At 39.1% G+C, this 21,119-nt stretch overlaps 1 protein-coding gene across 1 annotated transcript in view; it reads left to right on the plus strand.

The window, feature by feature from the left end:
* The window catches only part of Onecut1 (one cut homeobox 1), a 41,279-nt gene extending 31,625 nt beyond the window's left edge, over positions 1 to 9,654 (plus strand). Inside the window, exon 2 of the mRNA XM_021726831.3 lies at positions 1,989 to 9,654. Coding sequence (XP_021582506.2) covers positions 1,989 to 2,281 — 293 coding nt within the window. The 3' untranslated portion in view covers positions 2,282 to 9,654. The remainder of the gene's footprint in view (positions 1 to 1,988) is intronic.
* Positions 9,655 to 21,119: the final 11,465 nt, after the last annotated feature.

Below are 21,119 nucleotides of genomic sequence, written 5' to 3' on the forward strand. Positions count from 1 at the left end.
TTTAAGTGGGATGAATGCATTCCAGAGCCTAGGCAAGCTGATGTATCTGGAGAAGAGAATTCCTATGTCTATTCGTGTCTGTGTTACCCCTTTTAAAATTCCTACATTTTATGTATTCCTGTATTTTATTATGTGCATAATATAGTAGTATAGAAACACATGTCTAATTTATAAATAACATAAGGGAGTCTATACTCAAAAAAAAAATTTTAGGTGTTTGGTATGGAACTCAAGGCATCATATACTTTAAGCATGTCTTCACTGAGCTACACCCTTGGCCTTGTGAACATTTTTTTAAAACTAAATAACACATTGTTTTTATTTAAAAAAAAATTGGAGATCTTTTGATTGGACTTCAAAGATTGGAGGCTTCTTCAGCTTTCACCTACTAGCACATCAGCTGATCTCTTGCAGAGCTAATTTGTATGGCAGGTACCTAGGTTGTAGAGGAACTTGGAAATCTGGGATCTGGAATAACTAGGAATGAAAGGTAGAGGCTTAGACAGAGGAGCAAGCCATTTAGAGAAAGCACAGAGCCCGAATCTAGCCAAAGCTGGTGAAACAACTAGCCAGGGACTGAGAACCCACAGCACACAGAGAGTGAGATGAAAAGGGAAGCAGCCGCAGACAAGGATGCCAACTAGAGGTACAAGGTGTGAGAGTGGCAGTCCTGACCCCCCAGGGAGGTCTACATGCTCTACTGCTTCTAGTGGTTGGAGAGAGGGGTGTAGCCAGCCAGTGTGAAGATGGCAGTGGCTGTTCCAGAGCGCCTATGTAGGGGCCCAAAAGGCAACAGTCTGATAGGAGTCAGGGCACAGGAGGCTTGTTTTCAAGCTGTATCAACACGAGTAGAGCACAGTTTCTACTGGGGTGTATGGTTAGGGATTGATTGATAATGGAGATGGGGAGGGGGATGGATGTTGTGAGTAATGTAGCCCTTAGTGTCCTTTGGCATGAGGAAATCAGTGAGTCACATTAGGCTGGAAAGATGAAAAAGATGCTGGTCTAGCACCAACCTGTGGGGGGCCCAAGGGCCACATTGGAATGGTGTACTGGAATAGCTCTAGCATCAAAGAAGCAGCTTCATGATACAGGACCAGAAAGGCAGGCACAAGGACTGGGTCTCTCAATGGGAAACCAGGTAAGGGAGGAGGGGACTCCAAGAGCAAGACTTATACAAGAAGCCAAATGGATACAGAGAAACCCCCAAATGAAAATGGCTAGAGTTTTCTTTTCTTTTCTTTCCCTTCCCTTCCCTTCCCTTTTCTTTTCTTTCCTTTCTCAATTCTGGGTAATCAAATCTAGAATCTCATCAAACTCAGAATCTCATCTGTGCTAGGCAAACTACCAACTGAGCCACAACCTTTGCCCCAAAATCTTATGTGCAGAGTTTTCTGGAACAGAAGAAAGATCAGCAGGGAAACAAATGCAATTCGTTTTTATTCCTTTAGACTCTCAGTTGGACTGTTGCTCTTCTACCAAAAGCAGACCATAAACCTCTAAGGTCTACCTAAAATCAGTTCTTGCTGATAATACCTTGCATTAGTGAAGCACTTCAGTTACCGTGAACTTTTATATGTTATTTCATAGTATAACCCGCAAGGTAATTATTCTTATATCCACTCTGCAGAGGGAAAAATCATAGTTTAAAGTGATTAGTTCATTAATTAAGAGGTTTTTACTCTACAATGAGGAATCTGAGGCCCAGATGGAATTACCTGATATACATAAGTCAAAAAGCAGATACCCATCAAAGATGGAACCCATGCCTAAGATCTTAGATGCTAGAGCTATTCCAGTACACCTTACCTGTGTCCCAGTTCTCTGTTCTTTTCCTATACTTTCCTTTGACCCCTCTGTGGCATTTCAATCGGATTTCAGCAGAGAGAAAGCAGGCCATCAGGAATGGCTAAAAAAAATTATTGGCCCAGTCCTTCTATTCCTGATCCCCCAGGTAATTTGTTCTAACATCTTCTGTTTCTTTGCAGCATGCAAAAGGAAAGAGCAAGAACATGGGAAAGATAGAGGCAACACACCCAAAAAGCCCAGGTTGGTCTTCACAGATGTCCAGCGTCGAACTCTACATGCAATATTCAAGGAAAATAAGCGTCCATCCAAAGAATTGCAAATCACCATTTCCCAGCAGCTGGGGTTGGAGCTGAGCACGGTCAGCAACTTCTTCATGAACGCAAGGAGGAGGAGTCTGGACAAGTGGCAGGACGAGGGCAGCTCCAATTCAGGCAACTCATCTTCTTCATCAAGCACTTGTACCAAAGCATGAAGAAAGAACCACAAACTAAAACCTCGGTGGAAAAGCTTTAAATAAAAAACAAAACAAAAAAATTTTTAAAGACCAGGACCTCAAGATAGCAGGTTTATACTTAGAAATATTTGAAGAAAAAAAAGTGATATTTATAGTCCAAAGAAACCAAAGACTTAGCTCACCTGCATTCTGACTTTGTTCGGAGACACACACTTCAGCAGGGCCACGACTCGGCAAGAAGTTATGAGTGGGAAAACACTGGATCTCACACCTTCAATCCCTGATCATTCTCGCTGTGCTTGGCTATTTAGTGGTTTGGAGCATAGTGATTTTGAGCCATTGTGTGGACAGTTTTAAGATCGTTATCTGTTCCACTGTACCATGAAGGTGTATGGTGTCTCAGTACTGTGTGTGGGTACACCCACATGTACACACACACATACACACACATACACACACACACACACACACACACACACACACACACCACGTACACCACCAGTGGTTAAAAACTTAGGCAGGGCTGGTCTTCAGGAAGAGTTGTGCTGTAGGAGTGCAACCAATATGGTGTGGGGTTGTCTGAGTTCATTGGATTAAGAGTGTGATTTTGCTCGTCTAGCCCAGTGTTTGAACCTGCCAGGCTCACAACCTAAATGCAGATTCAAATCCAGCAAGGAAAATTTGAATGACACCTAAACCAGTGCATTCTCTTTGTTTGTTAAGGAATGTTCAGATATTTTTTAAGAAATGAAACAAGAGTCCATCCATTTAAAAAAAAAAATCACCTAGGTACCAAAGAACACACTTGATATTATAGTGCAGGTATTTTATTGCAATGATTTTAATAACCAAAGCTATTTTTACACAAGATACTATGTAAAGTTATACGTATGAACTGATCTCGCTGGAATACACATGCCACATAGATCCACAGCTATTATTTATGACTCTTGAAGCATTTGAAATATGAGTTTTCAGAAATGGCAAGAAAGAATGTAGCTTCAGGGAAGCAATTAATATCACGGCAGAGAGGTCGATGCAGTACACATGTACATCCAGGTGGGACACTCCTCTCCAGGATTCATAAATGTCACTTACATAGAAAAATGGACACAATACCATAATCTGTACATAGCTGAGAAAACTCAAGGATCCTTCTAAAATAGGACCCCATTTGCACCACTAGAAAACTAAGTTTAACAAGGGCAACTAAATTAGAAACTTTATTCAAAGTGGCTAAAGTGAACATGCCAAAGTGACGAGTTTTAGTAAAAGAACTTAGATTAATTTGACTTCAATTTGCTTAATGCATTTGGTACCAAATATCTTTAAATTTTTTTACAAACATAAATAAGGTGAGCAGACTAACATTATTATTAAAATTAATGTCTAAGAATTTGTAATCATCCTAAAAAATAATCATGGTGATTTTATTGCCAATCTCAGACACTTTATGACTTGGACATCTATAAGACAGTATGTGCCACCGAGAAGTGTTGGAATTGGTGGAACTGCATAGAGAAAGCCAGAATTCTAATGGAACACAAGATTTTTGGTTCTATTAGTATTATGCAACTTATTTCACTAAGTATAACCTTCAAAGCATCCTACATTCTTTCTTGCTACTGCATGAAATTGGAAATTTTATAACATAGATTCCAGAGGCAGATTAAAAATTAGGCCTGAGCTTCCAAATACACAATTTTAAATTTCTGTTTCTTCAAATCACTCAATTGAGGCCATGTAAGTCAAGGCAAAAATAATAAGATAATAATGTTGTACTAGTGGTACCCTTGTGAATCACTTGATTCCTAGAAACTTCTCTTGAATCATAACTTATATAAATAGATGTCTGTACTATCATTAGGTAAAGAATTGGATACTCTTAGTTAATTACCACATCTATCTAGAAATATAAAACTAAAAATTATCATCCTAACAATGAGTTGCTTATTGAGATTCACTTCAAATGCTGAAGAAAAAAAAAATAAATTATCTTGACACAAAACCTAATTCCTTAGGATCAAATCTCAGCATCTTATCTGTGTTTAAAACAGTCAGGCACCTGGAGGGCTGAAGCTAAACCAACAGGCCATCTGTCTATCTCTCCTGAAGTCTGCTGTAGACTGAGAAAAGGAAACTACATGTACTTCTCCTTTAATGGAATACTACATTTGCCTTGACATATTTTGTCTTAGTATTTTTTTTTAATTTCATCCAAAGTTTCAGCTTAAAATTTTCCCTTCTAAAAATGGCACAATTATAGTTCAGCTGTTGAGAGACTATTTAAATGGCCACCCTTCAAGATTTACTAAAAGTATAATCTTATCAAGGACATAAACAAAAAGGAAAAAACATGAATAGCCTTTTCTCTCTTCAGGAATGGAGGGAGATGGGGGTACAGCTATATAATGTATTTATAATTTAGGAGGGAGGAAAGCCTTATTTGTTTAAAGCATGAGAATTTAAAATGCAGGGAAATTCAAACTGTGTCTACACACAATCTTACCAAATTTTAGTACTCCAGGAAAAAGAAAAAAAAAAAAACTGAATTCAGACAACCATGTTGGTCTTTTTCTTTTTTACTGTACTACCCTCAAAATTAATCCAACTGCATTTTGCATTTCAACCAATTATTTTGGTGCTGTGTAGACACAGTCTCAAAGAATATCACTACACATTAAATATCCAACCACAATTTTTTTTAAAAAAAAATAACCAGTTATCTTACTTGCTGACACCAAAGATGATTTTCATACCAGCATTGAATTTGCACCCATTATGCAATTTCAGGGCCTAGAGATATATTTTCTCATAAACAGATGCACAAATCAGAGCCTGAAAAGCAATTTTTTTTTTTACTTAACTACTAAAGCATACACACAACCTTTTCTTTTTAGAAATCATAATGAACAAGCAGCTCCTCACAAGCAATACACTTACCCCATCATGTATGACTGATTCTTTATGTGTTTCTGAACTGGCAGGTAGTAAAAAATGCTTCCATTCCTCCTTAGTGTAGCATTAATTTATGGCTCCTGTTTTTGAACCTACCACATTTAACAAAGCAGGTCACGTGCCATTTGTTCACTTTTCATTTCTCAATCCTTTAGCAAAAATTCAACTGAAAAAGATATCTTGCTCTTTCATTTGTATGTTTATAAATAACAAAACTGCACTTCAAATGATCCTTTTTTTTTTTTTTTGGTAGAATGGAAGTTAGTCTGTTTTTTGTTTTTGGACATACATCATTCAGGTTCTCTCATAATTGGAAGCTTTCCTAAAAGAGGGCCAAGAGGTATGAAGTCTGGACAACACAAAAACCCAGACTACAGTAAATGTTCAGGTTAGAGAGTTCTGGATGTCAGGAACTCAGTAGTTCAATCCCTGATACAGCTGGAATAGACCCCAAAGACCAAAGAAAATGTATGGGGAAGTCCAGAAGTTCTAACTGAACATGTCACTCATTGTGCCCCCAAAAAGTGTAATTAGTTTTCTAGGAAACTATAAAAGCACTATGCTACATTTGGACTCATTCCACTCCCATTGCTACCCCAGGTGAATAACCCATCTTTTTGCAGGTTAAATGCAAATTTTGCTATACCAAAGAGTCCTAGGACATTTTCACATGAGCTATAAAGACATTTTCCCCAAGAACTTCCTCCCTTCTTTGTACATAAAGGATGAAAACTATGCATCTAGCAAACAAAGAGAAAGCACTTCTCCCTTTTCTATCTAGTTGTTTAGGGTGCATTCAAATGCCAGAGGCTGTTTTGAGACACATTTGGCCTTCTGGATTATTATTGTGGTGTGGTTAGCTTTACAGTACATTTGGTAACTATTTCCTAAATAGTAAGGACAAAGAAGCAGAAGGTAAGAAATAGCTACTTCCACGTGTTAAAAAAAAGAAAAAAAAAAGAAAAAAAGAAAAAAAAAGTGTAAAGATCTACTATTTATAGTGTGAACCAAAGACGCTACCTCACTCAATTTCCATTGGTGATTTTAATCACATTGATGATACCAAAGAATACCAAAGATATTTTCATGCCGGCCTTGGTCTGCAGAGGGAATTCCGCCCCCACCCTTCCCCCACCTCCTCTCCCCTCCTCACTCTTCACTCAGTGTGTAAACTTGTCTTCATTCTTAATAATGATAAGGTAACGGTAACAACAACGTTAGGAAATACTACTCTTATTACTGCTAGTTCTTCTTGTAAATCTCTAGGCAAACATGTTGCAAACTTTGTAAACTCCTAGGATGAGTGCCTTGCTTGAACCAAAGTGTTAAACCGCTGTTAACCTCTCTCACCTTATACTCTTTGAATACCTCAGCCTCTTAGAAAGGCCACTAATGAAAAAAAAAAAAAAGGAATAATTATTCACCGTGGTGCTTTTTCCGTGCAACCATGCAATGAAACTTTCTTTGATACCAAAGGATGACTTCCCCCCACCCCCAATTTCTTGCTGATAAACCAAAGCTCCTCCTTGTTCCCTCTCGAGGTCCTCTCCATTTCCCTGGGTCCCTTCACCAGGCAGGCCGTGCATCACTTTTACCAATTTCTCCAAATACCTCATAGTAATAAAGTTTTAGGGTTATGTTGTATAGAGAGTCTATGTGATAAGGCAGAACTTACTAGTTTGATAATTGTTAAGGTTACTTTAAAAAAAAACTTTATAATTCTTATTTATTTTGTAGTTTGTATGTTTGGGATGTTCCCTTCCCTTCCCCTTTGGTTTGGGGTTTATTTTCTTGGCAGAACTGCTCTGTTGCTCAAGGAAGACTTAATTTCTGGATATGTTCCCCAGGTGGGTTAAGGGTTGTGTAAAAATGCAAGAATGGAGTAAGAAATGGTTTTCATTTTGACAGTTACTTATGAAGGTTTTGTGTTTCGTAGAAAATTTGTTTCCACAGGGTAAAAACAAAACAAAAAAATATATATAAATATATATATAATCTCTTTTTTGTGAAACTGGTTCCTATTTTTCTCTATAATGTGCTGTGATTTTTTAATTTAATTACATTTTATATGAGCTTATTTAATCACTGCTTTAATTTATGACTGTGTAGTTTTAAAAATGTATATAGTAGAATCAAATGGCCAAAGCTTTCTGTTACAATCTTTTTGTTCTTGATGCTAAGATTAGCTGGAGGCAGGAGCTTCTCTTAACTGCAGGGTGTTATCTTTAGTTTTTCTTAGCAGGCACTTCCACACGTGCTGTGAACACTGCCAGGTCTGCCCTCAAAAACTTGTACATGCCAAAAAAAGTGTTTCAAGGTAGTCCTCTCTGTCATTTAGAAAGAAGAAAGACATTATTCATGTTCTTCCTTTAATTTATTAATTTTATTATTTTAAATTTATTTTTTGGAAAAAAATTACTTTGCATGTAAAATCTGAAAATCCAAAGAATTTAAGACTTTTTTTTTAAATGTTTCCAAACACCGACATTTGTGAGATACTTTTCTACTTTTTATTTTTTTTCAACATTCGAACAGGTATGAGAAGTAAAGAGAGTAAAAACAGAGACAAGCTAACTTGAATTTGGAAATCCTCTGTTTCCCTAAGTTTCTAAATTTCTTCCAGGCTGGGGCAGGCCTAGAGACATTTCTTTTTGCAAAGCTTAGAGCTTAACTAGAGTCATGCCCTTAAAAAGAAAGTCAAGCTGATCGATCCATCCTGGTGGGTCTGACAGCTCCTGGAAGAACCCAAACAATTGTTCAGCCTTGTTTTCTTCAAAAAAAATGTTTCAGAGTTGCATATTCCTGCCCCCAACCCCCAACCTTCCCACATATCCCTACCACAATTGGAAGACTTACCTTTGAATGTCAGGGTCCCTGAGAATGAATCCACCCCAGAGCTATTTGAGTTTGTCTCTTCTTACTCTTCATCTTCCCACTAGTTTTTACACACTAGAGCTGATCCCTGCCCAGGCCCCTGAACCCAGGCAGCCCACCCCCCACCCCTTATACTTTGTATTAGCACACGCAGAATTCTAAATGATGAAGGGCATCCTCAGAAGAGCCAGTGCCATTGTTTTGTTTCTTTTTGGTGAGATAAATTGCTTTGACTATGTCTCATAAACTCATAGATGTAAATATTTTCCCTTTTGACACAGAATTTTACCTTATTTTCTTTTGCAGGTGTGTTTGGGTGGGGAAAGAAAGGGAGGGCTTAGATTTTGGGTCAAAAGTTACATTTTCTTAGGAACACTTTTATACTCATTCTGTATTTTAATAGGGCAATAAATCTGCTCTGAATTGCAGGATCATTCAGTGCTCTGTTGGTAAGCATGGATGGATTACGTGTTTTTAATACAAATGCTGGTCAGTTAGTCATAGAAACTGGACAAAAATTGTTGAGGGAGTTGACATCAGCAATGAAGCATGGAGCAGAGTTGTATTTGCAAGGTCACATTTTCTGTTTTTTTGTGTGTTAGTCTTGATTTTTTGTGGTATGTTCTGCATTTATTACATAATCATTGTGGGCTCATTTTAGATTTGCCGTCTGAACCAAGTGACAAGTATTTTTTTAAAGAAAAATAAACTTTAAAACATTGTCTTCCACTTGCTTGGGTAGTTGTCTTCGTATCTCCCTGTGTTTATTGTCCCGTCTGACTCAGCCCATCTGTCACTCACTTAGACCTGTCCTTTTTCCCTTTCCTGTTTTTGGTACATCTTTGACCTTAGCTATTGTTCGAGTGTGACTCAGTTTCCCTGTTCAAGTTAGCTTGATGGTTTATTATGTAAGGAGGGTGCCTAAGACAATCATCAGGTAAAAATAATAAGATAAAAATTTAAAAAGATCAGTAGAGTAGAAAAATCTTCCAAGAGCAGAGGGAGTTCTTCCTTAGCAAGAAAAAAACAAAAAACAAACAACAACAAAAAAAAAAAAAGACATAAGGAATTAAAAACCTAACCATGAGGGGCTTAGAAATTTTTTGATAAAAGACAAATGTTGCTGTCATTTTCTTTGTCAATTAGAAAACAGTGGTAGTTTCTACGTTGCATCTACATTTCAGATGAAATGATTATTGTACCCAGTTATGGTTGTTTGCTAATATTTTGTCTCTCTCTTACTCTTTGTCCAATGCTTCTGTATTTTTGTGTGTAGCAACAAGAAGTGTAATGCATTAGGCATTATTCTGGTTTGTTTATGAGTATCTCCTGTACTGCATTAAGGTTTCTTTCATTTTTTTAAAAGCTTCGCTACTGTTCTCACTTTATGCCGTGCAATATCATCTGCTGTGTTTGCTAAGCAAAAAAGAAAAAAAGAAAAAAAAAGCAAGCGATGATGCCATCATGCTTTCCAGTGTTAAAATGTTTCAGCATTTATGTAGTCACCAAAATGTAGTAAATAAAAATGTTGGATTTTCCAGCACTTTAAATTTAGACAATTCTTGCCTTCTTTTGTTTTTATTCCACCTGCCATCCTAAGCAAGGAGTTCATGGATTTCCTTTGGAAGGGTGAAGCTGAGAGGACAGCACCCTGGGAAACAAAAGCCAGTGCATTATCAAAGAAAGTTGCATTAAAGGGGAAAAAAGGTGTTCCCTACTGGAGCAAAAGGGTGTCTTTCAATAGAAGTGAGACACTGTTTCCAGAGGCTAGCCATTTCTAGCAACCCAATTATTATTGGAGACGATGGCCCTTACAAGTCCTCTCCAGCAAAACACCATGCATGGGGATGCACATGGTGGGAATGCACATGCACGGGGATGCACATGCGTGCCTGCTTGTGCGCTTTATGTCTCAGGAGCTAGGGGAGGCTGGGAAGTTAGGATCCTCTTTTATTTAGTTGTGACTAATCAAGAGGCCTATGAATGTGGATCCCTCAAATGGCCTTGTAGAGGTCTCCAGCTAAAAGTGTAAGTACTAGGACAGCAGAAAGGAAAAAGCAATTATCTTTCCGTAAGAAGTTTTTGGAGGATGAGACGTTGAACCTCACATTGAAAGAAGGAAGAGGCTCCTGGAGGTGTCCTGAACACTGTCCCCACAGTGGAACCAATTTGGGAAGATTTGGAAAGCCCTGCAGGGAAAACCTAAGGGGGCTAAGAGTACCTGGGGAAGATGTTTTAAATTAAGCCCAGGGATAAGGAAAAGCCAGAAGAAAAATGGAAACCTTCCCGAGGTGGTATTTCTCTTCTATTTCTTTAAAGCTCTCAAAATAGTCCTGGCTGCAGAGAACAAATAACTATCAATAACATTTAATTGATTTTTCTTCTTTTCAAAGCAGTTTTTCCAATTTCTACTCCACTGGTTAGGGTTATCTCTGTTTCTGTCATCTCTCCTAGTGACTACAGTCTTTTTTTTTTTTTTTTTTTTTTTGTCCTGGGGTGTGAACCCAGGTTTGCTCTACCACTGAGTTACATCCCCAGTTCTTTTAATTTTTTTTTATCCTAAGACAGGGTCTTGCTAAATTGCCAGGGCTGGCCTTGAACTTGCGGTCCTCCTGCCTCAGCCTGCCAAGTCACTGTGATTACAGGTAGTACCATGGCACCCAGCTGTGATTAATCTTGTCGCAGGATGCATTCTGAAGATATGCTCCTGAGCATGAGGGGGCTGAGGAAAGGGAGTGCAGTGCACCTTGCTCTCTACTCAGGTGTTGAAATCTTCACATCCATCTCTAGGAATGAATTTAGTCAAGTTGTCAAGGTCAGGACCACACCGTGTTTATGGGATCAGTCAGTTCCTTATAAAACACGAAGCAAGAGTATTTTTGCCTTTAGCTTCATCTTTGAGGGTTTCTGTTTGGGGAAAGGGTTAGGTCTTAAAAGTCACCTCTCCAAAACAACAAGAATTTCAGTCATACGATATGACATCTATGCTTTTTTTTTTCCCCCTTTGGGTTATCCAGCAGTGTGAGAAACACAGCTGCTTAAAAAATGACATCCTGGCAATAGGTTGGCAGAAAACAGATACCCCCATATTTTTAAATAATAGAAAACAGACATACAGATTCTCATGCATGTTTCAACTCAATTTCCTTGTCGTGCCTTCAGTTTGTTCCCGTCTCATGAAGATGGTTTGATTGTTGGAGGGAGGAAGACAGCCAGAAAGCCTTATGCTTCCACTGAGATATTTCTTTTCAGACAAATGACATGTGGCAACAAAATACTGGATTCCTGGAAAGCAAGAATGAAGAGAGATCATAGTTAGTTGAGAAGAGTTTCTAAAAGAGCCAGGAGATTCTCAGGGGAAACAAGTGAGAGAGTGGGGTGTGTAGCACAGGCTAATGGTAACGGTCACCAGATTTGTGACTCTGGGCAATCACTTGGCTGTCTCTCAGGTGTCCTTTATAAAAAGGACATAACAATTGTACTTATTTCATAAAATGACTGAAGAATGTGGTATTTGTGTTGTGCCTTATGGAGAGCAAGCATATAACACATAGCTATTATTTTTTAAGCTAATCAAAACATAACTAGGGGATGACAAAGTAAATTTAGTCATTTGAGCAACTTTCCTATTTTGTTACTAAAAGTAAAATCCAATGGCCACCAGCAACAGCATCACTGAGAGTTATGAGAAATGTAGAATCTCAGGCCCCAGCCCAGACCTACTAAATCAGAATCTGGGTTTTAACAAAATCCCCAGGTGACTAGTAAACATTAAACCTCTGCCAGCACATGCCAGCACAGCTCACTCCTTGCCGTCGATGGCATCTGGAGAAACATGCCTGGGTGGCAACTAGCAGTTGACTCCAAAATGCTGGATCCACCTGGGGAGTACCCAGTAATACAGGATTCATTAGCAGATTTGAATAAGCAGGCCTGAAACAGGGCATACAAATCTGCATTAAATGATTCTGATGTAACAAAACCTAAAAAAAGAGGCCAACACCATGAGCTCTTTGGAACAGTCTGGGTGAGATCTGGTTGGTTGGCTGTAACCTTCCCTCATCTCACATTGTGGCCTAATTCACCTTCCCCAGTGAAGGTCTTTCTCTGTCCCCAAACCCATGGCTCTCCACTGCACCCAGGATAAAATTCTTATCTTTTTTTTTTTTTTTTCCTGTAATGAAGATTGAACCCAAGGGCCTTATGCAGGCTAAGCATGGGCTCTCCACTGAGCTACACTTCCAGCCCCAAAAATTCTTAATATTATAATGATCACCATGACTTGGGTCAGGGGCACTGTATTGTTAAAATCATATGCTGGCCGTGTACCTGTAATCCTGGCTCCTGGAAGACTGAGGCAGGAGGATTGAAAGTTTGAGGCTAGCCTGGGAAACAGTGTCTCAGAAAATTAGGACTGAGGATGTAGCTCAGTGGTCGAGTACCCCTGGGTTCAATCCTTAGTACTATAAACAAATAAACAAACAAACAAACAAACGATATGCTGGGTAAACCAGGACACACAGTCACATAGGCCCAGCATGCACTGGCCCCTTACTATCCTCTCTGACCTCACACCACTCTGCTCCAGGCTGTTCTCTGCACCTCAGTCTTCCTTATCCTTTGAAGGCCATTCCTTCTGCCTGCATTGTTGTCTGTCCCTTTACCCTGCAAAATTGCTCTCACCACCATGCCTCATCCTTCTTAAATGTTTTTTCCTCATGTCTGACCACTTGAGATAGTTGGTCCCCTCCCTGTGATTCTTCAGCACAGCTCCTGCCCCCTCATCTCCACTATGCTCCATCTGGCTTTGATTTTACACTTACACCTAAGCCTCATCTAGAAAGAATAGATTTTAAGACACTTTCAGAGCTGAAATGTCTGTGGACTTTCTTAGCAGCCTCACAGAGACACCATGATGAGTTAGTTCATTGTTAACTCAGAAAGGACAGGTGGCATTCTCTTCTCTGAGCGCAACTGCCCATTGCTTACAAGACAGTCACTTGTACACAACCAGAGCCCAAGGGCCTTTGCATCTTACTGCAGAAACTGATTCAGTACAGAAACAGACTTCTGTAACTATGGTAAAGTTACAAAAGGTTTCAAAAAATCTTTGAGCTGGACATTGTGGCCCACACCCGTAATCCTAGCAGCTCTGGAGACAGAGTCCCTAAAGCAATTTAGTGAGACCCTGTCTCAAAGATTAAAAAAAAAAAAAAAAATTAAACAAATTAAAAAGGACTGGGGTTGTGTTTCAGTTCCTGGTACCAAAAAAATTTTTTTTAAAAAAGTTCTGAAGACCATTATCATGGCCCTGGTTCCCTTACAGAGAGGGCACCTGGACCTCTGCTCTGTACTTTCATCCTGAGGGCAGGAGGAATGGCAGAGGAGCTACACAAAACCCCTCCTCCATAAAAGCAATAAGTGTACTGGCAAAAGAAATAATAATAATAAATCAAAAATAAACTTTTTCAAGCTCTGTTATTAGCCAAAGGTTTGCAACAATCAAAAATGGTTAATATTCTTCAGAATTTCAGTAAATACACTAGCTGTGTGACATTTTAACCTGAGCTCTTCCCATTTTCCCATCCCCAGTTCTGCCCTAGCCTTAAAAACCAAACAACTCAAGGATCAGAAAGAAAACCAACAGTCCGGTAGCTACTAGAGGAGATAGAAGGGGTTTGGACCTCTCCAAAGATCCCTTCTCAGATCATTGTCATTATTTGGACTCTCTGGAAGCTTCCTGGAAGCCCCCATTCACAAACTTTTTAAAAAATTTCACCTAACTCAGTTTTCTCAATTTTTATTTACTTATTTTTTTGGAGATGCCAGGAATTAAACTGAGGGGTGTTCTACCACTAGGCTTCATCCACAATCAGTTTTATTTTTTATTTTGAGACAGGATCTCACTAAGTTGCCCAGACTAGTCTCAAACTTGAGATCTTTTAACACCCTTTTTTAGCATCTTTGTCCCTAGGGCATTAGCCAACAAGAACCAGAGCCAATTGCCTGATCCCTACAACCCAGGAGTTGAAGAACCAGCCTGCACAACATACTAAAAGCCCATATAAAAAATAAATAAATAAAAACACAGGTGTTGTGGCACACCCCTGTAATCTAAGTGACCCAGAAGGTGGAGGCAGAAGGACCAATCACAAGTTTGAGGCCAGCCTTAACAATTTAGTGAGGCCCTAGGTAACTTAGTGAAATCCTGTCTCAAAATGAAATATTAAAACGGCTGGGGATGTGGCCCTGGGTTCAAACCCAGAATCTCCCCCCCAAAAACAGAGACAAGAGTTTAATATTGCAGCCTCCCAATGCAGTGTGATAGTAAAACTAATCCAAAAAAAAAAAAAAAAAAAAAAAACTCAAAAGAAAAAGCTGGGGAATGAGATAACCATACAGGACCTTGGAAAGTTCTGACTTATCTCTGGGAATCTGAATAGCTGTGCACACCTATACGGCATAATATCATTTATTCAGAGTCAACAAATGATTTACAATAATCAAGCTACGAAACACAGCCACACCTACCTTAGTATTTAATTGCAACGGGAGGTCTAAAGAGCAGCCAAATCAACACATAAAACTCACCTTCAGCAGGGGGAGTGGTGCACACCTATAATCCCAGAGGTTTTGGAGGCTGAGGCAGGAATATCACAAGTTCAAATTCAGCCTCAGCAATTTAGCAAGCCCCTAAAGCAACTTAGTGAGCCCCTAAAGCAACTTAGCAAGACCCTTTCTCTAAATAAAATACAAAAAAAAAAAGAAAGAAAGAAAAGGATTGGGATGTGGCCTCTGGGTTCAATCCCCAGTACCCAAACAAATCAACAAAAAAATGACCTTCATGGGATATAGGAACAATGTTTTTATAAATCATTGAACTTAAGTTGGTATTCTTTTAACAAATGGTGCTAAAACAAATCAATATCCACAAGCAAAATGAAGTTGTACATCTACCTCAAACTATATACATAAGTTAACTCAAAATAGGTCTTGACCTCAACGTAATAGCTAAAACTGATAACAGTCTTGGAAATCAGGAACCGATCCTCATTCACCTAATGTTAAAGATTAAACACTGCCACAGCAAGTAGACAGATCAAGAGTGGCAGACTTCTCTGGAAAGAAGTCAGGCCCAGAGCTGGGTGCCTGCTGGGGTGTGGGGGGTGTATGTCTTGCCCTTTTGTAGACCCCAGATTTCCTCTCTCTCGACACCTTCTCTTTCTTCCCTGCATTTGGTGCCTAAGGGCAAGAGGCAGCAGCCCAAGGGGTAATGGCTTCTGTTGCAAAGTGCAGATCTCCCCCAGAAAGAGGGGTGGGGGGTGGGCTCAGAGGTGTTAGCAACCTATTTCCTTTTCTTTGATAATCAGCTCCCCTTTTACTACCTTCCCTGACAATCTGTCCTTTGCTCCTGTCTCAAAACTACAAAACCTTTAGAAGAAAACAAAGGGGTAATCTTGACAACATTGAATTAGATATTGGTTTCTTAGCTATGACACTGAAAACACAAAATGTATGATATGTCAAGATCACTGTACTGTCATGTGTAACTAATTAAAACAAATAAAAAAACTTTAAAAAAGAAACAAACCAACCAACAAACAAACAAAATAAGTAAATAAATAAAAGATTTAACACTCAACTGTAGAAAGCAAGAAATTTAACTGTAACAAAATTAAAAACCTTTGTGCTTTAAAGGATACCATTGAGAAAGTGAAAGACAAATCACAGAACAGGAGAAAACATTTTCAAGTCACATATCTGACAAAGAATTTGTATATGGGATATATAAAGAACTCTTACAACTCAGTAATTCGAAGACAAATGCACTAATTTAAAAATGGGCAAAGAAGCTGGGTGTGGGGGTGCACACCCAAATCCCAGAAAGTTGGGAAGCTGAGGTAGAACAACCACAAGTTCAAGGCCAGCCTCAGCAATTTATCAAGAACCTGTCTCAAAATAAAAAATAAAAAGGACTAGGAATATAGTTCAATGGTAAAGCATCCCTGGGCTCAATCTCTAGTATCAGAGGGGAAAAAAAAGGAAAGAATTTTAAAAAGGTAAAGAATTGGAGTAGACATTGACTTCTCCAAATAATATGTTAATGGCCAATAAGAACATGAAAATATGCTTGCCATCGTTAAGTCATTAGGGAAATGAAAACCAAAATCACACTGAAATATTACTTTATATCTACTACACACACACACACACACACACACACACACCCCACAAACAAAAAGATCGGGGAGGAAGGACAGAAGATGAGAAAAGAGAGTAAGATGGAATGAAATTGTCCCAACTATCTTCTGTGCATATATGAACATTACCACTGTGAAATTCATCTTTATGTCTACCTATAAAGCACTAATTTAAGAAAAAACTATAAATAAATAGGAGGAAGACAGTAGAGTAGAGGAAGGGGAATAGGTGGAGGGAGGCAGGGAGGGAAAGGAGAAGCACTGGGAACTGAATTGGAGCAAATTATATTACATGTTTGTATAATTATGTCAAAATGAACCTCAATATTATGTATAATTATAATGCAATAATGAAAAAACAATTCAAAAAGAAACAACTCCATCCAAAAAAATTTAAAAGTTACCAAAAAAATACCCCAAGGGTAGGAGAAACTATACAGAAATTCAAACACTCTTATGTTATTTTTAGGAATATAAAAAGGTGTCGCCACTTTAAAAAACAATTTGGCAGGGCAGCCTTTCAAAAAGTTAATCCATCTACTTCAACAATTACACTGGTAGGTATATAACTAAAAGGATTGAAAACACATATCACACAGAAACATGTACACGAATGTTCATAACAGCATTAGTCATAATAGTGAGAAAGAAATTCACAAATGTTCACTAACCAATGAATAAATAAAGCATTGTACGCTTGAATAATTCAGCTATGTAAAGGAATGAGGTATTGATACATGCTAAAACATTGATGAACCTCAAAACATCATGCTACGTGAAATACGCCAGACACCAAAGGACACATATCTTATAATTCCATCTATGTGAAATGTCCAGAGCTGGCAAGAACATAGAAGCAGAAGGTGGAATAGTGGCTGCCAGGGCCAGAGGGACAGGATTAATGGGAAGTGCCTGATCATGCTTATAGACTTTCTTGGAGGGGTATAAAAATATCTAGAATTAATGATGATGGTTGCATAATCTTGTGAACTTACAAAAACACTGAATTATACATTTGAAAAGGGTAAATTTGATGGAATGTGAATTATATGTCAAAAACATTTATTAAATGATGGGTATGTTGATAAACTTGATTGAGTTGTACTTTGCAAAAATATACAATTTTTATTTGTCAAGTATACCTCAATAAAACTCTTTTTTTAAAAAATGATGGAGCATGTTGAAAAGCACAGGAGCTGACTTGAAAGAACTCCCAGAGCCTAAGCTAGGACAATCTGAGCAACAAAATAAATAGTGATTCCCCAGCACCTCAAGAAAGAAAGAATTGGATTACAACCTACAGAATAAAATAAATATCCATCAGCCCATAATGAGATAAGTACATAATTGAATGAATAAATGGGGGGGAAAAGAAAGTTCTTCCTTATAGTAGAATTTCAATTTTAAAAAGAGGAGAGATGGAAATAGACAATAATCATTAGACAAATACCACAATGAGAATTGTTGCAAGCCAGAAACATCCATGAATGCTAATCAGCTAATCAATAGGTAAAAGTAAAACAATCTCAGAAGTATCTCCCCATAAATTATTTATTTATTTATTTATTTGTTTGCTTGTTTATTTATTTTGGCACAGAGACTGAACCCAGAGGCCCTTAAACACTCAGCCACATCCCCAGCTCATTTTTCATTTTTTTAAAAATTTTTGAGACAAGCTCTTCCTAAGTTGCTCAGGACCTTGCTAAGTTGCTGAAGCTGGCTTTGAACTTGCAATCCTCCTGCCTCCAACTCCAGAGCCGCTGGGATTACAGGTGGGTGCCACTGAGCCCAGCTCCCCAAATTCTTATGACTTATTAATTATAAAGGGAAAAATAAGAACTTTACAGTGGAGAAGTCTGACAGACAGTTAACCAATAGTTGGGCATTAGCATCACTTTTGACTGATAAGACATCAACATTATGTATCCCTTGATGTGAGACTAAGAACACTGTAGTATTTTCCCCAAAGACGCATTACCTCAGTCTAATTATGAGAAACCAGACAAACTGTAAGGCATCCTACAAAATAACTGACCAACACTCTTCAAAAGTGTGAAGGTCAGAAGAGACTGAAGAGCTGTCACAGTTTAGAGGAGCCCCAGGAGATAGGACAACCAAATACAATATAGGAACTATGATTGCACCCTAAACAAGAGAAAGGATATGAGTGAGAAACCTGGAAAAATTCAAATTATGCCGATACGGTAATTAAAAGTGCTGTATAGGGGCTGGGGCTGTAGCTCAATGGTAGAGCGCTTGCTTTGCAGATGTGAGGCCCTGGGTTCAATCCTCAGCACCACATAAAAATAAATAAATAAATAAATATATTGTGTCCATATACAACAGAAAAAAAATATTTAAAAAGTACTGTATAAATATTATTTTCCTGCTTTCCATAATTGTACTGAGACTATGTGAGGTGTTCCTCTTAGTGAGAAAGCTGAGTAGAGAGTAAATGGAATTCCTTGCAAATTTTCTGTATATCTAAAATTAGTTCAATATTGAAAAAAAAACTTAATTTTTATTATGCAACGATTTACAGATTAATTTTTCTCTGAAAGCACTGTTGTGAGACCTTTCTTTGCTTACAGGTTGCTAACAAAATTATGTGAAAAGTGGCAACACAGGAACTTGTGATAGCGAGGTGGACCTTAAGTTTTCCAGACCACAGCTCCTTACATACACTTTGGCCAGTAGATGGCAGCACCTACCCACTTTCCCATCAACAAAACCCCAGACCAAAGGGAGAGGAGATTGGAAGGTCACTAGAACAATGAGATAGTCCCAATACAGGAACTAAGGGGAATAATATCATTATTTGATGTTCAGTCACCATAGGAAGATGCCATTTTTATGGAAAGTTAAGTGATGGGGCACACAGGAATGAACTAGTAAACAGTGATATAAGCCTTAGAAGCAAAATTATCCATCCTCACCCTATCCCCACCCAACTCCCACCCCTACCCTGGAACATCATGAAGGAGTCCTAGGCATCACACCTCTCTGGTACTTAATGACACACTGTTTAAAGAATAACAAAGTGGTACACACTTGTAATCCCAGCTACTTGGGAGGCTGAAGCAGGGGGTGGTGGTGGTGGTTTTTCTTAGAACTGTGGCCTAGTGCTCCACTCAGTTCTTTTCTGTCTTCCCTCACAAGCCCACAGGCTCCTGTCAATGGGCAGTTGCCCAAGTCCACACCTGATTACAGTTATCTCAGCTTTCTTTATTAGCCACTGAACCCCAGAGGCCAAGAGACTTGTTTAAAATACCAACACTACCAAGTGCCAGTGTTAGGACTTAAAGCCAAGACTGGTTGAGTCCATTTCTTTCATTTATCTTTTTTTTTTTTTTTTAACCAGGGATTGAATCCAGGGGCATTTACCTACTGAGTCACATCCCCAGCCATTTTAAAATATTTTATCTAGAGACCAGGTCTCACTGAACTTCTCAGTGCCTAGATAAGTTACTGAGGCTGGCTTTGAACCCTCGATCCTCCTGCCTCAGCCTCCTAAGCACCAGGATTACAGGTGTGTGACACTGCACCCGGTTCCATTTCTCTGTCTATGGAGCAAAAACCTGTTCCAAGATGGTGTCCTTTACCCTAAAGAATGGGCTCAAAGGGGACAAAGACAGGGGTTGTTTTTCAGCAGTGGGGCACCAAGGATTCATGATGAAAGTGAGTGGTGCCTGCCATCCCAAACCTTCCCAGCAATGATTAAGACATAAGAAATATGTGGATTTTTTTTGTTTTGTTTTGTTTTCTTTTCCTTTTTGTGGTGCTGGGAAATGAACCCAGGGCCTTGCCCATACTAGGTAAGTACTCTACCACTGAGCTACACCCCTAGCCCTGAAATGTATTTATTCTAGATTGAGAACTTCTGTTCCTCACTTCTGTCCTGACCTTGTCTTCTCCCCATTCAAGTGGAAGGATAATGGTTGTGAAATGTAAAACCCAAAGCCTCCGACCAGAGCTTCCTGCTACTTCTGAAGCTTCTCCCAGAGTGACCTCAATCACTAGGCCTCAAACCAAACAAACAAAGAAATCTATTTAAAGACATCCTTTCTACCACTCCTAATCCATAGCCTGCTGCTAATTGACAGATGGGCATTGTGGTGCCTGCTCAGAGAGCTCCCCTGCAGCACTGAAACACTCAGTTTACATTTGGCCCAGCTCTCTGCAACTCCCCCAGCTCACTCAGCAAGGTCAGAAGGATGGGTGGAAGGACATGGTCTCAAAATCAGCCAGAGCCCAGGGTCCCTGGGGCCTAGGCTTGAGAGATATTAGGACAGACAGGGATGAGCTTTTTGAATCCATTCCAATAGGAGCTGTTCCTGAGTCTCTGGTCCAGATGGGGATTAGGACCACTGTATTTTTTTGCTGTCTCTGTGGGAATCTCACAAGTTAGTCCAAATCGTTCAGCCTAGGAAGCCAGAGAGCCCAGATATTAGGTGGTTCTTCTCCTTGGTTCTTCCTAAACAAGACTTAGATGGTAGAGGTATAGACATGATTCTGAGGTCTGTGCACTTGGGAGAACTAAAACCCCCAAATGCATCTGCCCTCCCTCCTAAGCAGGGGTCCTAGTGGTTCACTTTGAACCTCAACACACTAGGACTGGAGCAGCCCATTTTTGCTGCTTTGGAGTTTCTTGCCACACAGACTGCTGAATGTGATAGGATGTGGGTAAGAGGGCTCGAACACTGTGATGCAAGAATCCTGACTTTATATAACACATGGCTGCCCTGCTGACAGTGCAAAACTTAATACAAGAACTCAATACTCACAAAGAGGCAACTCGAGGGTGGAAGCCAGGTATGACTGCA

Source organism: Ictidomys tridecemlineatus, chromosome 5, assembly GCF_052094955.1.
Source record: "Ictidomys tridecemlineatus isolate mIctTri1 chromosome 5, mIctTri1.hap1, whole genome shotgun sequence".
Taxonomy (NCBI): Eukaryota; Metazoa; Chordata; class Mammalia; order Rodentia; family Sciuridae; genus Ictidomys; species Ictidomys tridecemlineatus.